We start from the raw sequence: 15,894 nt of genomic DNA, 5'->3' as shown, positions 1-15,894 counted from the left end.
TCCCACCTTCTCCTCACTTCCCTTCCTCGACTCCATCCTAGCCTCTTTAGGGTAGTGTAAGTAATTTTACAGACCTGACCCTAAAGGTATCTCCCCAGCAGGAGTCATACTACATTCTGCAGAGGTCCTGGGGGCGGTGGGTAGAGGGTGAAGAGGTGAAGAGGTGACAGTGGCCAGCCCCAGTCAGAGCTGAGAAGGGGCAAAAGCAAGAACCAGGAGGAAATGGGTCACTGCCCCCTGGTTGGCAGGAGCAACTGCTGTGTCTGGGCTTTTATCCCGGGGAATGAATCTTTGCTCTCTTCACCGGTGACCCACATGAACCATAATTCCCAACAGCAATAAAGTGGGGCAATAAAGAAGGGCTGAGACTCCAGAACTGCGGGGTGAGAGCTCCCTGGCAAGAGAGTAAAGATGGAAAGACATGGTGCTTTCACCGAGACAAAGGACACAACTCTTTTTCAGAAGATAAATTTTTAAAAAGTCTGAGCCTTAACTAACCCGCTCCTAGATGCCTCCGTACCAAAAATTTCTCTTTTTTTTTTTTGTATTCCTCTGATTTTTTACCCCTTCGTTTCAAGGTGAGGTCAGGGTGAGGAAGAAGGGGTAAAGCGACAGCAGAGCCAAATCAAGCTGGGAGCTTGGAATCATGGGAGCTGCTGGAGAGCTTGGCAGAACCCCACTGTTTGTTGGATGGATCCTGGAAACACCCACTGATTTGGCTACTTCTTCCTTCCCTGCAAACAAGATAGTAATAAGACTCTCCTAGTTTGGAGTGGTGACATTGTGACCTCTTGGCCTTAGTCACGTCCTCTCTCCCACCCCAGCCTGAGACTGCCCCTCTTCCTTGGCAGTTCCAAAGCCGCAGAGTGTTATTTATCAGCAGGCAGCAGAGGGCGATCTGGCCCCGGAGAATGACCGGGTCAACTCCGACCCTGGGCCCTGATTGCTAATGACTTGCAGCTCCATCAACATAAAGCTAACTCCTCACAAAGGAACATTGTCACTAGCATTTTCCTTTTCATCCTTGAAAGCTCCACTGCCTGAGCTAACGCCTTGCTCCTCCCTCCTGCCTTCATTCTCGCTCTCTTTCCTCTCCCAACCTCTTGGAAGTAGCAGGAAATGAACAAGGTCCACAGTGGAGAAAAACAAATCCCAGAGCCCTACCAAGGGAAACTACTGGAAAACGACCAAGTGGCATTAGCAGTTGCAGGAGCTGTAGATGGCCCTGTGTGTGTTGTGTGTGTGTGTAGTTTCATATACATAAAAATGACCTTGATAGATTGTTAAAAACAGTTTCCTGGGCCTCACCCAGGAGTTCTGATTTAGGAACCCTGGAGTGTGGCCCAAGAATTTGCATTCTCAACACTTCCAAGATATTTTAATGCTGTCAGCAGTGGACCACGTTTTCAGGATCCCTGCTGAACACCAAATGCAGTGAATACTGTTATAGATCTGGGTTAGGGGCTTGCTTGTATAAAATCCTGTTAGGATAAATTCCCCCTAGAATATCAAGTCCAGATCCTTCTAAATCTGGGCCAGGAGATCTCACAGATCAGCCTACTGCTGTTCCCTCCCCTTGGAAAAGGAGCAGACAATGTATCAACCAGACCATTGTTTGGATGGGGCTGAGTTCAGATAATAAGCTGGTTCTCCATTGACTGTTTCTTTCATCCCAACTGGCAGGAGAAGCACAGTAGGCCCCTCCTTTACCCCTGGGCGGGAGATGGAGACTATCTACAGAACCCCGCTGTGTGTAACAGCTTGTATCCAGAGGCCTGGGTCCCCTGCTCAGCATCCTCCAGACTCCAGAACCTCTAGGTCACAGGCCCCTGTGGCATGAGCTGGTTATCCTAAAGAGAGGCGGGTATCCAAAGTCAAGTCCAGCAATTGAAGGAGAGCCACTTATTTCTGTTTATGCACCAGAACATAACAAGATGGAGAAAAGTATCAATGAACACTTCTCATCCTCTGCTCATCCTGATTTATGACATAAGCCAAAATCAGTGGGGTGCTTTTACCATCCTTTTCCCTCTCGAAGTTGGTCCAAATGGCACACCATTCAAACTGACAAACATCCTTTGAGCACCTGTTCTGCCCATGCCCCATGTCAGACACTAAGATGTGTAGTCTCTGATAAAGCTAGACCTTGTTCTCGAGAAGCCCACAGTTTACCTGGAGACAAAGACTAACACATGTGTAAGAGATACATACCAAGATAGTAAGCGCATGGAGGTAGCAAAAATCTCCCAAGGCCTCCGGAGAAAAGAGAAGGCGTCCTGAAGGGAGGGGTTACACCAACATTTGAAGGGTGAGTAGGAGTTCACTAAAATGAGACAAAGGGGAAGGCCAAGAAAAGGAGCCATTTGAGTCTTGGGTGTGAAGAAAATTGGGGTAATGCTGAAATACAAAGTGCAATCTGGGGTCAGGGGCCCCTTTCACAGCTGGCCTTCAGCTGGCTTGGGGCATTTATCACCACTCCAGAACCAAAAGGGAGACCAAATGGGATGATATGCTTCACCAATCCTGTAAGAACTGTCAGTAGGAGCTGCTTTCCCTGCCAAGTCCCCCTGAGGGACCTAGGGAGGGGCACTTTTCCTCCCAGAGGGCCACTGTTTGAGCCAGAAGAAGCCCACAGGGATGGGGTCCGAAACTCAGTTTCTTATACAGAACTGTCTCGACTAGTTCTGGAAGCTAAGGGGCTAGCAGGTCTGCTGCACAGAAGATGGACCACAATGGAAGAAACCACAGAAGAGCCAGGAAGACCCACTTGTGAGCACAAGAAAGCCACCCCCAGCAGCTCCAGAATGACTCTGGAAGGTCTTGAAGAGGCTGTAGGTGGAGAGCAATGAGAACAGAGAGCAGTGCTTGGTTACTGCCATCTGATCCAGTTTCTCCCCTTGGCATGTGTGGGGGGCATGCGGTTAACACGCAGGTAGTTCAGATACGCAGATACTTTCCAGAAGGTACAGGATGGTGAGTGGTTCGTTTCAAAGGAATCAATTTCCAGGTCCTCAATTTCTGCTCATATTCTTCCCTAAACAGATGTGCCTCTGAGGGCATCTGCAGCCCTGGTATACTTTTCCCGCCTTTTTCTCGCTCCATTGCCTTCTTCCACTTCCCACTTAAAAAAGTTTACCACTCCTTCTTTTCTTTTTTTTTTTTTTTCCACTCCTTCTTTTCTATGCTGGTAAAGGTGCATTGCTCTAAGGTATAAAAATCTCTAGGATATTAAAGAGATAATTCCACAATTATTCGAATCAAGGAAACATAAACACCTCCCCGCCCTTTCCATCTCCTTAAGAGACAAATCTCCAATAAAACTTCACTTCTTAATAAGTGAACTAATGTTGCAGGATCTGGGTGGCTCAGTCAGTTAGGTGTCTGCCTTTGGCTCAGGTCATGATCTTAGGGTCCTGGGATGGAGCTCAGCAGGAAGTCTGCTCCTCCCTCACTCTCTGCCTCTCCTCCCACTCATACTCCCTCTCTCTCTGTCTCTCTCTCAAATAAATAAATAAAATCTTAAAAAAAAAAAAAAAGATCTCAGGGTCCTGAGATCCAGCCCCACTTAGGGCTCTGTGTTCAGTGTGGAATCTGTTTGTCCCTCTTCCTCCCCTTCTGCTCCTCCTCCCACTTGAGCTCTCTCTCTCTCTCTCTCTCTCTCTGTCTTAAATAAATAAATACATATATAAAATCTTTTTAAAAATAAGTGAACCAGTGTTTACTAATTATAAAAACTTGGGAGCGCCTGGGTGGCTCAGTTGACTAAGCCGGTCCTGAGCCGGTCAGCCAACTCAGGTCATGATACCAGGGTCCCTGGGATCAAGCTCTCCGTTGGGCTTCCTGCTCAGCAGAGAGTCTGCTTCTCTTGCTGCCCCTACTTGTGCGTGCTCTTTCTCTCTCTCTGTGAAATAATTAAATAAATAAAATATTTTTAAAAATAAAAATTTGTAATAAATCTGTTGTTTTGATAAATGTTACTAATCATAATATTTTTAAACAATTAGAACCTTCTGTCACTGGAAATACTTTTTTTCTTTTTAAAATGATTTTATTTACTTATTTGACAGAGAGAGAGAGAGCATGAGTGGGGAGGAGGGTCAGATGGAGAAGAAGACTCCCCGCTGAGCAGGGAGCCTGATGCAGGACTTGATCCCAGGACCTGAGATCATGACCTGAGCTGAAGGCAGATGCTCAGCTGACTGAGTTACCCAGGAGCCCAGGAAATACTTTTTAAATGAGTTTCGATTTATGTATTTTTGTTGCAGAAAAGTATGTATAATAGAGGACCAATAAAATGCTTTCAATCACTAAATTATCTTAAGATTACATAGAAGAGAATCGAAATATGATTTCAAAGAAAAAAAGAAATATGAAACTTCCAATTTAGAGAATTTCATCATGAATTAACTAAATCAATGAGGATAATATCAAGTAATTGATATTAATATGAATCATTTAGTTGCATTAAAAAGAATGATTTCATAGTCTTATTAATATTTACAAAAGGTCAATCGCTAGGTTTTACAACTCTTGCAGCTAATGACAAAAATGTTAGATGCCAACTTTAAATATACAAGAGTGTACATGGTTTTTCACGACTCTTAAAAAGATACAGAAGCAAAAATGTTTGAGGACTGTAGCTCCAGCCACTGTCATTTCCGGAGGGGGAATCTCACAGGGCTGTGAATCAGCATCACTTCAAGACTCCTCCAGGGCAGTCAGACCAGTCTTCCCATTTCGTGACTTCCACCCAGTTTCCAGCAACCAACACGTTACTCACCTCCCAGTCACATAGCCTCTGGCGCTTGCAGACTCAGCCACATACACAAATACCTGAATACCCTTGGGCATGCATGGTACTTAACCCCTCTGTGCCTCAGCTCTCTAATTTACAAAATGGGAGTAATATTTACTGCTTCTTCTATTTCTACTTCTTTTTCTACTACTATCGCTACTTTTAATTTATGTGTGTTACCTTAAGAAATGTTTGGCAATGGAAGCCATTATTTATCTGAATACTCACTCAACAGAAAAGGAAGAATGAGAATCTGGGCGGTCAAGCCCGATGTCAAAGGTCATTTGATAGGTTAGTTGCAAAGGACTAGAACCCTGGAATGCTAGCATTTCGCCTACTGACCTCTACTTTCTGGCGGCAACTCAGAGCTTGCCAAAAGAATCTAGACGCATGGTTCATAACATCTTTTCCCAACAAAGGCCTTGAGGACAGCCCATTCTTTGATGAGTTTGTGTTAACCACTGCCCAGGAGCATTTGTAGCTAGAGTAGGGAGTGTAGGGTTGTACACGAAGGTCTTCAGTCTCTTTGTCCTCAGGCTGGACTCCCCCAATAACAGAAGTGTAGGTACCCACTAAAATCTCCTATCACTACTAATTCATTCATTAAATCATAAAAATCTTATATTTTATGAATCTGATAACTAGGAGGGACTGTAGAAATCAGACTGTCCCTGCTCTTAGGTCCAAACCTTTCCCATAAGTTACTCTGTAGCAGGGTTTCAAGGAAGCATTTCCATCTCTCTCCCCCAAGGCTGGTCTCTCCAGGCTGGAGAATCACTGCTCAACGGAGTCAGCAGCGCTTCCCATTACTCACCAACTCCAATCACCTGTCTCTGTTTCAAGCTCAAGCTTTTATTTTATTTTTTAAAAAGATTTTATTTATTTATTTACTTAACAGAGAGAGAGAGAGCAAGCACAAGCAGAGGGAGCCACAGGCAGAGGGAGAGGGAGAAGCAGACTACCCCTTGAGCAGGGAGCCCAATGTGGGACTCCATCCTAGGACACCGGGATCATGACCTGAGCCAAAGGCAGATGCTTAACAACTGAGCCACCCAGGCACCCGCAAGCTCAAGCTTTTAAAGCTCAGGATCTCTTTTGACTAAAACTAATAATAATAAAGTTTTATACCTTCTCTTAATGTAAATTGAAACAATGTTTGGGATTAAAATATATGTTTTTAATTTATACAGCTCTGCCTCCTTGGGAAGGTTCAGGTTCCTTCAGAGAAACATTTCACCCCTTTATCCGCACCCCTGGACCCCACATTCCAACACACACTTCTTGGCTCTAAGAGTGTGTAGGGTACATGCAGCAGACCACCAAAGATGAATAGAAAGAGTTGTGAGCCAGACAACCAGCAGTGATTAGACCCAGTGCCTGCACACATATGTGGGTGCACCGGGTTGGGATGGAGAGGAAGTGGACAGAGGAGTTATACATAAACAGAGAAAATTAAGGGTGGGGCTGGAGGGAACAGCTCATGAAAATGCCAATATTCTTCCCAATTAATAGAGAAAAGGCAACAGACAGAGATTTAAGGATGGGAAGGAAGGTGGGAAAGAGCCAAACCACACAATTCTCTGATGGATTTCTTTTTTCTTTTTTTTAAGGTCTTATTTATTTATTTGAGACAGAGAGAGCAAGCACAACCAGGGGGAGAGGAAGAAGCAGACTCCCCACTGAGCAGGGCACCCCATGTGGGGCTCCATCCCAGGATCCCAGGATCATGACTTGAGCCCAAAGCAGACACTTAACTGATTAAGCTGCCACCACCACCCCTCCCACAACCAAGGATTTCTATTTTGTACCTTTCCAGAGCTCTCATGTCAGCTCTTCCTTTTCTGGAGTTTGCGTACTGTTCCAAATGATCTCTCTTTAGTTCTTGCCAGTCCCTCTTTCCCCTCTATTTTAGGTGGTTTCACTGCAGTGCCCCTGCCAAATTCACACGCATTAAAATTAGAAGGGCCTCATCTGGGTAGCCCTGGTGGCGCAGCGGTTTAGCGCTGCCTGTAGCTGGGGTGTGATCCTGGAGACCCGGGATCGAGTCCTACATCGGGCTTCCTGCATGGAGCCTGCTTCTCCCTCTGCCTGTGTCTCTGCCTCTCTCTCACTCTCTTTGAATGAATAAATAAATAAATCTTTAAAAAAAGGGGGGGGCCTCATTTATCATCCAACCCAATTCTTTCAAAATCTTTGACCCTGACAAACACAGTAAGAAGTACATTTATATGCTGAACTAGTAACCACGTGCACAAAGTATAACCAAACCGAGTTTCAGGAAACCATCCCAACCTTACCACAACCTTTCAATGGTTCCAATTTGAAAGTGGGCCAAGTGCAACCCACCAAATTGATAACACAACCTGCTACTGGCTCACAACTCATTTTTAAACACAGAATCATTTTATAGATGAACAAATTAAAACAAAAGACAAGGCTCCAGGTCATCACTGGCTTCAAAACTGGGGCTAAGAACTCTCAAGTTTTCCTGCATGGAGCTAGATTCCACTCAGAACAGAACCTTTGATTGGAACAGGATCGTCTTTAAAATATGCTATTTTGGCACATAATCATCTTGCTTGTTTTTGTGTGGGCTCTCTGCCATTCTCAATTATTTGATGCCAGACCAATGACACCTAGCAAATGGAGAAATTTGGGTGAATTAGGAATCCAAAATGCAGACTTTATTTATTTATTTATTTATTTTTAGTGCTCAGGGACCTCTACTGCTGCTCCCTGCTGGTAACTGAGGTAGACGGGTCCTCTCATCAGGTGGAGCTGGATAGGTGGTAGGGGTGAGAAGTGGGATAGGGGGAGTCAGGAGGGGCATGGATGGGATTTCCTTCACCTTTCTTCCTCCCTTCCTCCATCTCTCCCTCCCTCTTCCTTTCTTCTTTCTTTCTTTCCCTCCTTCCATAAGCAAACTGATATTACTAAATATCTATTATACACCAGGTTTTGTGCTACTTTCTATAGATGGGGTGAAAAAATCTCCTAAGAAACATGCTCTGGCAAAGCAATCAGCTTGTAAGCAGTCCATTACAATGCTACACAGAAGTTAAGGCTTCATGAGAAGGAAGTTGAAGCCTATATTTAACCCAGACCGGTGAAGAAAGAAGTGATAAGAAAGGCTTCCCTAAGGAGGGGATGGCTGAGCTGATTCCAACCAGGTGAATAAGAGGAGAAGGAGGTCTCAGGCAGAGACCCTCCAGGAAACAGGGGATGATCTCACTATTTCCTAACATTAATGTGCAGAGCTCCTAATTCTGGGAAATCTGCTAACTATACACTGATTTTCAACTCCTGTCTCTGAATACACCTGAACCAGAGAGAGAAAGGTACCCATCAATCCCTACCTGTCCAAACCAGTTTCCAAAGCGACAGACCTCATGCAGGGCAGGAAAGAGAGAGAGCACACACCTATCTTGCTCATTCTTTGAATTTTGAAAATGGTTACAATAGTGGTAGGTTGTTTTAAGTTACACTTTTTGGAATTATTTGAACTCAGAAATCCAACAAGAATATCCACTATGCCAATGTTGTCATTACTTTGAGATGCTTAAAAAACAATGAAAAAACAGCCCCTTCCCTCCCCCGACTCCATAGACTAGCTTAAGAGGCCCTCATAATAGTACTAGAGAGACAGCCTCTCCTCCTCTTGCTTTCCTCCCTACATTCCCTGGAGAGATTGGAGAGATAGGGCCATTTGTTTGGATAGGACCCTGCTGCCAGGTCTCTGCATCTGGTCTCAGGCGACAAAACAAAACAAAACAGGAAAGTCAGGAAGAAGCCAGGGAGCTAAAACTAGACCCTTGAAATATCAAGCCTCCAACCCAGCACATCTTGGAAGGAGGACTCTACACACAGGAATAAACAAAAACTGTATGAAGATCTAACTTGAAATAATGCCAATTAGTATGTCCTCGGTGATCTTGATGTGGAAAATAATTATTTCTCAGTCTGCAACTGATCCAGATGGTGTTAGAAAAGCTACATGAAAAATTCTGACAATTTGGCATCTTCCTCAACATTTGTCTTCCTGGGGATCAGCACATTCATTAAGGTCTTGCTCTTCTGTTTGGCAGCCATTCATCTACTAAAAATATCTAAGGTCTTTGTAGTTTATTTCAACCATTACTTCTTAGAAATAATGGACTTAAAATTCATAAGAAAGTCTGAATTATGCAAGTTGTCTGACTCTGAAACCTCTTAAATCAGTAAAAAATGATAGTTCTCAAGACTTTTACTAAATGGCCTTTATTCAATGCCTATTAATACTAGGATATTTTAAAATTTTTACTTGTATTTTTTAGACCGGCAGAGAGAGTGAGAGGACCAGAGGGAGAGGGACAAGCAGATTCCATACTGAGCACAGAGCCAGATATGGGGCTTGATCCCACAACCCTGAGATCATGACCTGAGCCAAAATCCAGAGTCAGCATTTAACCTACTGAACCACCCAGGCACTCCAATACCAGAAAATATATTTAAAAAAAAAAAATCCTATCTCATATGTAACAATCCTAAAAAGTAATTATTTTGTTCCATGAGATTCAGAAGTTAGGCCAGCTAGTGAAAAAAAGCAATAATTGAAGTCCAAATGTGTCTCTCTTCAGAATCCATGATCTTTCCCTGGATGCTGTCCCAACTAAACCAAAGCTGGCTCTAATTTAGTTAATTAGCTAAAGCTACAAGCATTGTCACAACAAGAGAATAACCAGAAAGGCTCTCTGACCCTCTCTCTCTCTCTCTCTCTCTCTCTCTCTCTCTCTCACATCTTCCTTTCTCACCCCCATTCCTCAGGTGCTCTGCTCTCTTCCCTTACCATCAAACAGAGCTCTCTAAAAATGCATTCTACCATAAAAGATCAGAGCAGGGTTTTCCAACAGGGGTCCAGGACTTTTACTATTCCTACCCCACCCTCATTACCCTGAAGTCTCCAAAGGGGTCTGAGGGAGCTGTTCTCTCCATTTCAAAGGAGTCTAATAGAAATTGTCAATTCTTTTCAGGCTACTCAGATTCCCTTGTTTTTATCTGGTGTCCCATCAACTCAGTATAATAGGCCTGATTGTCTTTTTTTTTTAGGATCTTATTTGAAAGACAGAGAGTGAGCTAGTGAGAGAGAGCATGAGGTGGAGAGGGGTAGAGGGAAAGGGAGAAGCAGATTCCCTGCTGAGCAGGGACCCAACTCTGGGCTGGATCCAGGGACTCCAGGATCATGGCCTGAGCCGAAGGCAGATGCTTAACCGACTGAGCCACCCAGGTGCCCCAGGCCTGATTGGCTTATAGGAAATTGAATTAATCAATAAAGGATATTTGTCTGGCAGGTTTAAACCTTTCAAAGCACTGAGATGTACCACTGAGAGCTATGTAGCAGTGAAATTTAGGTCTTTGCAATTTAATCTCCACTAACAAGGTCTTAATCCAAAGGGATCAGCTCCTTAGTAAACATTCAAGTAACAGGGCCATTGTGTAGGAGGAGAAGGGTATAGATTGAAAGATTGAAGATATGTTGATCTGGATATCTCGGTTCATAATGCAGAAGAACCAATAGACCACACTGGTTAAAGTAATGAACTTATTTTAAAAAATGTATTTTCTTTTATTAAGTAGGTTCCACACCTCAGCCCCAGTGCGGGGCTTGAACTCACAACCTTGAGATCAAGACCTGAGCTGAGATCAAGAGCTGAATGCTTAGGCGTGCCTGGGTGGCTCAGTCAGTTAAACGTCTGTCATGATCCCAGGGTCCTGGGATGGTGCCTTGTGTCCAGCTCCCTGCTCAGTGGGGAGCTTGCTGTTCCCTCTCCCTCTGCCTGCCACTCCCCCTGCTTGTGCTCTCTCTCTCTCTCTCTCTCTCTGTCAAATAATAAATAAGTAAAATCTTAAAAGGAGTGTGAGAAAGTGTGTCAAATGTTAACTGATGAACCACCCAGGCACCTCGAAGTTAATGGACTTTGACAGTAGAAGAACACTGTTCAAATCCTGACTCTGTCAGGATCAATTATTACTAATTGATCAATTATTACTAATCAAATTATTAAACATTGTGCATCAATTTTCTCATCTGTGAAATAATAGTAACTATCCCATAGGATTGCCAACTGGGTGTACGGGATAATGCGCTTGAAGTGCAGGATTCCTGACACTATAATCACTGCTCAGCAAATGCTGTCTTAAAATTTTTTCGAAGGACCATAACCCAAACTGGTCTTCCACTGTGATGCAGGATATCTCCTCCTCCCCCGTCTGCCGAGCAACTAGTTCCTTTTTCACCCCCTGGACAAACTGGATGTTTTGGCTGATGTTGGAAAACCCCTGGAGCAAAAGCAGAGGGAAAGTACAGTCTGGGTCCAAAGGCCAAGTAGCAATCTTTTTGCCCCAAGTGAGGCTGCCAGCGGGCAATAGTGTAGAGGGCATCAGGGTTGGTGGCACATGGAGGAGTGTAAAGAAGAGAACAAAGGCCCAGTTTGCAGGAAGCCCACTGTCTGGTGTAGAGCCAGGAGTCAGCTTGGCAAAGAGAGATCCGCCCAACCAGATCTGGGTAAGTCTAATTGTTGGATGTGTGTAGGTGCTTGTGAGGGAAGACCTTCCTCTAGTAGTAAAGGCTCAGAGATTCAGGGCAGGGGACTGGTCCAGGAACAAGGAACACTTGGCAGTGCAGCGCCACCACCTCGCAGAACACTAACTCCTGCTATCCCTCTAAGCTGCCCCTCCCACCACCAGCTGCCAGGGTAATCACCCTAAAGCGCTACTTCAATCATGTCACTCCTCAGCTAAACTGTCTGTGACACCTACGGAATTAAGCACGGACTTTGTAGCCTCTCCAGTGTGCACCCAACTTATCGTCTGTGCTCCGTGTCACGTGCCGGATTGCGGTACTCATTGTTCCCTGAGTTCATCCTGAGCTCTGGCTTCTCCGCGCCTTCCTTTCTTCATCTTTTTCTCTACCTCCTCCACCTCCTCCTTCCTCATTGCCATTGTCATCCTTTTTTTTTTTTTTTTTTTTAAGACTTTAAGTCATCTCTACCCTCAACGTGGGGCTCGAACTTACAACCCTGAGATTAACAGTAGCATGCTCCACTGACCAAGCCAGCCAGATGGCCCATTCCTTTATTCTTTAGTCGCTCTCAGGAATAGCCTCTTATTCCCTCCCATCTCAGATGCCACCCCTCCCATAACAGTTTCCAGTAACCCTCTCCCAATTCCCCCAGCATTCTCTCCTCTGAAACTTGGGCATGGAAGGTTCTTTGTAAATTTGGTTTTCTACCAGCAATCAGATTGTTAGCTCCTAAGGTAGGTACAGTGTCTGAGTGGGTGGTTCCCTCTGCCAGTACTTGTAAGTACTCAGGAAACGACTGCTGAATTGAATCAAGCTGAAAAACCCTTTCTTCCCCAAGACTCTCTTCATATACATTCCCCTAAAAATCCTCCTCCCAGTGAAATATTTTTTTTTAAGATTTTATTTTTTTATTCATGAGAGATACACAGAGAGAGGCAGAGACACAGACAAAGGAAGAAGCAGGTTCCCATGGGGAGCCTGATGTGGGACTCGATCCTCAGGACTCCGGGATCATGCCCTGAGCCAAAAGCAAACAATCAACAACTGAGCCACCCAGGCGTCCCAAAACAGAATTGATCCTTCCAATTTTACTGAGCAGGAAACTGAGGTCTGGAGAATAAAAATAACTGGTATAGAGGCGGTGGGGGGTGGAGGTGACAGTGCGACAGAGGCCACATGGAAACTTCCATAGCAAAGTCAACCCAGGGGTGATTCTGCTTGTCTTTCTTTTAGTCTCTCTTGTCTCAAGGCTACTGTGACAGCCTGGAATGGATTAAACCATGAATAGCAACTGTTGGTCTCTAGGCCTGGGGTGAAGTAGTAAGTCTCATTAACTCTGTCCTTAGAATTTTTTAAAATTTTTATTTATTTATGATAGTCACAGAGAGAGAGAGAGAGGGGCAGAGACACAGGCAGAGGGAGAAGCAGGCTCCATGCACCGGGAGCCCGACGTAGGATTCGATCCCGGGTCTCCAGGATGGCGCCCTGGGCCAAAGGCAGGCGCTAAACCGCTGCGCCACCCAGGGTTCCCTGTCCTTAGAATTTTTAAAAGTGAAAAGAAAGAGGGAAAGAAATTTTGCCCCCAGAGAAATGTACTGCAACATGAAATCATCCACAGCTTTAACATTTCAATGTTTTTCTTCTCTGAAGATACCCAGGACAGCCTGTCTCTGCTGTTTTTCATCATATAAATTGCTCTGCTTGAAAGGCAAGTGGGGGTAAATATAGCAGCAGTATCTCTGATGTAACATTCTTTGACCTGGCCTGGACATGTCCTTGACATTGTCCTTTAGAAAGGAAAGAGGAGAGAAAATATGTCCTTGCTACTGTATGTAAGAGAAACTCTTCTTCCTAGCCGTTATCAGGGGACAGGAGACAGATGAGTATAAGGAATCAAAATAAAGGAGCGAAGGATGCTAGCGATTTGTTAGGTTTCCTGTGTTTGGCTGTCTGGCAGGCCGGCCAGAGCCAGTCAATCAGCAGTATTTACCAAGGTGGAGGTGGCCAGATGCCCTGAACTGGAAATCACACACGGTTCCACTTCCAGTTCTGCCCGTTGCATTTTGAAAAGCGTCTTGCCTAAAATATTTTGTCGTCTTACAGGATCCCATTTTCCCCTTACTCTTTCCAGGCTCGTTTTCCTTAAGGCAACAACTTATAGTTAGCAATAATGCAATTTTAATTTAAAAGTGGGCAAAATACACAACAGAATGATCACTGTGGTTATTTCCCTCTGGTGAGAGGTCAGGGAGCTAGAGGCTGGGAGGCGGGCAGAGTGAATGCCGCAGGGTTCTTGGCTCTGTACTGTGGGGCTCTTTCACAATGAGAATGATTAGTAAATTGCATGTGTAATTTTTCAACTAGGGAAGGAAGGAAATAATGGATTGAGAAACAGCTCACCTGTGATTTATATGTGACACTTGATTTAAGCATATTATGAGCTCTCAAATCCCCACAAAGTAAAGTATCTGTTGGGTAGGTTAACTGCAATTTTCTTATTTCCAGTGTCTGGGATAACATCTCAACTCTTTTTTTAAATTTTGCATCCCTAATGTAAAATTTAAATTATGTGCCACAGATAAAAATGTAATTTATGTATGTATAAGCCATATATAGTGGGTTTATATGTATGTATACTTCCGTCTACCCATTTCTTTCTGTTGAATACCTACTTCATTTTCTGAATAAGAAATGAGAGAACCTTTTTTTTTTTTGGAGTTTCATTTTTTTGTAATTTTTAAAAAATTTTTATTCATTTATTTGAGAGAGAGTGAGAGCACAAGTGGGGTGAGGGGTAGAGGGAGAAGCAGACTCCCCACTGAGCAGGGAGCCCATGGTGAGTCTTGTTCAGGGATGCTAAGGGCATGACCTGAGTGCAGTCAGATGCTTACACTCCTGAGCCACCCAGGCAACCCACGAGAGAACCTTCTGATGATGACCACTGGCATGTGTGCTCACTGCCCCCTTTCTGAAGGCTGCTAGTTCAATTAAGACAGCCCCACTGTCCCACAAGTTAATGTATACATTCATGTAAGCAAGATCCCTCACCCAGTGCCCAGCATGGGATACCACAAGTTAATGTATACATTCATGTAAGCAAGATCCCTCACCCAGTGCCCAGCATGGGATACTGCTCTATCAGACCCGGGAAGCCTTCTCTCCCAGAGAAGAGGACAGAGTCAACACCAAAGAATTTCAGTGTGTAAACATGTGGCCTTAGGAAAGCTACAGCTAGGCAGAGTTAGATATGCCGGCTCCTTGATGCTAAGCAAATGATGGGAAGGACTTACGGAGGGTCATCCCCAGCCCCCACCCAAGCCTGTTGCCTGGGGCGTGCTCCTGAAAAAGTTTACCTAACTTCCACCTAGAAAAACAGAGCTCTCCTCTGGAATTCAGCACAGTTTAGAAAGGTCAGAGAAATTCACAGCCTGGGGCCCTATGTCTGTCTGCCTGGTGTCAAAACAACCAGATACTCTTCTTTCTGCTTTGCAGTTTATAAAGCCCTATGAGAGGCCAGGGATCTGAATAACAGGCCTGGGATCTGGATTTTAAAAATAAAAAATAAATTTAAAAAACAACAACAACACAGAGAGAAGGAAGTGAAGATGAAGAAAAAAGACACTAGTACAGCCCGAGAGACCCTGTATCCTAGATGCCAGTAACCTTGTATCTCTTACCTCACTTTTTACAACCTCCCTTATTCCCAAAAGTAAGATTTGTCCCCATTTCAGAGACAATCAAACTCACAGGCTGGGCAGCATGTCCAGGGTCACACAGCAACAAAGTGGCAGAACCAGAAGATGAACCCACCTGCTTTGACCCCTGATCCATTGAGCACTCCATCCACAGCTCCATGTGCGGAAACTGAATCCCAGAGCATTTTCTGGGACCTGCAGAAGATCACAAAGCTAGTAAATAGCAAGGCTGGCATCTGCCTGTAATTCTGATCTCAAACTTGAGGTAGATAGTCTATGTTTAATAAGATGTTCTGTTTGCTGATGGGAAACAAAAGGTGGGGTGGAAGAAAATGAGAGGTCACATAAGAATTGACCTGTTTAGATTCGATAACCCAGGCTGCGGGCGTGGTTTGCAGGGAGAGGTCCTTAAACTAAAAGGTGACACCATGAAGTCACAAATCAGAGGAATGAGTAGGTTATGAAACCTGGCAAATCCAGGAATCTGTACCAGAGAGAGCAAAGTCTTCCGTTTTCCTTCTCAGCCTTAATCAAGTCTTTACATCAACAGCTTAATTTTTGTTTTTGTTTTTAATTTTTATTTATTTATGATAGTCACAGAGAGAGAGAGAGAGGCAGAGACACAGGCAGAGGGAGAAGCAGGCTCCATACACCGGGAGCCCGATGTGGGATTCGATCCCGGGTCTCCAGGATCGCGCCCTGGGCCAAAGGCAGGCGCCAAACCGCTGCGCCACCCAGGGATCCCCAACAGCTTAATTTTTTAAATAAAATGATACATGTTCACAACACAAAATTCAAAAGATACAAAAGATAGAATGTGAAAAGTCACTCACTTTCCATTCCCT

General features: G+C 44.4%; 1 protein-coding gene and 1 long non-coding RNA gene across 11 annotated transcripts in view; one reads left to right on the top strand and one right to left on the bottom strand.

Moving 5' to 3' along the window:
• Nucleotides 1-15,894, bottom strand: part of LRIG2 (leucine rich repeats and immunoglobulin like domains 2) — a 156,403-nt gene that overhangs the window by 87,866 nt on the left and 52,643 nt on the right. For 6 of the 7 annotated variants that reach the window (XM_041756880.1, XM_041756876.1, XM_041756878.1 and 3 more), the window contains 2 exons: nucleotides 15,165-15,244; nucleotides 2,212-2,323 (listed from right to left, as the gene is read on the bottom strand). In XM_041756880.1, the coding sequence (XP_041612814.1) occupies nucleotides 2,212-2,323; nucleotides 15,165-15,234 (182 nt within the window). In that variant the 5' untranslated portion in view covers nucleotides 15,235-15,244. Of the gene's footprint in view, nucleotides 1-2,211; nucleotides 2,324-15,164; nucleotides 15,245-15,894 lie in introns of those variants that run through there. The other variant, XM_041756884.1, reaches the window with a different exon arrangement.
• The window catches only part of LOC121491710, a 29,277-nt gene continuing 24,556 nt past the window's right edge, over nucleotides 11,174-15,894 (top strand). For all 4 annotated transcript variants that reach the window (XR_005988028.1, XR_005988029.1, XR_005988030.1 and 1 more), the window contains exon 1: nucleotides 11,174-11,336. This is a non-coding gene — a long non-coding RNA (uncharacterized LOC121491710). The remainder of the gene's footprint in view (nucleotides 11,337-15,894) is intronic.

Source organism: Vulpes lagopus, chromosome 5, assembly GCF_018345385.1.
Source record: "Vulpes lagopus strain Blue_001 chromosome 5, ASM1834538v1, whole genome shotgun sequence".
Lineage (NCBI taxonomy): Eukaryota > Metazoa > Chordata > Mammalia > Carnivora > Canidae > Vulpes > Vulpes lagopus.
Note: the sequence above shows the minus strand (reverse complement) of the source record. Positions and strands in the feature narration are given on the sequence as shown.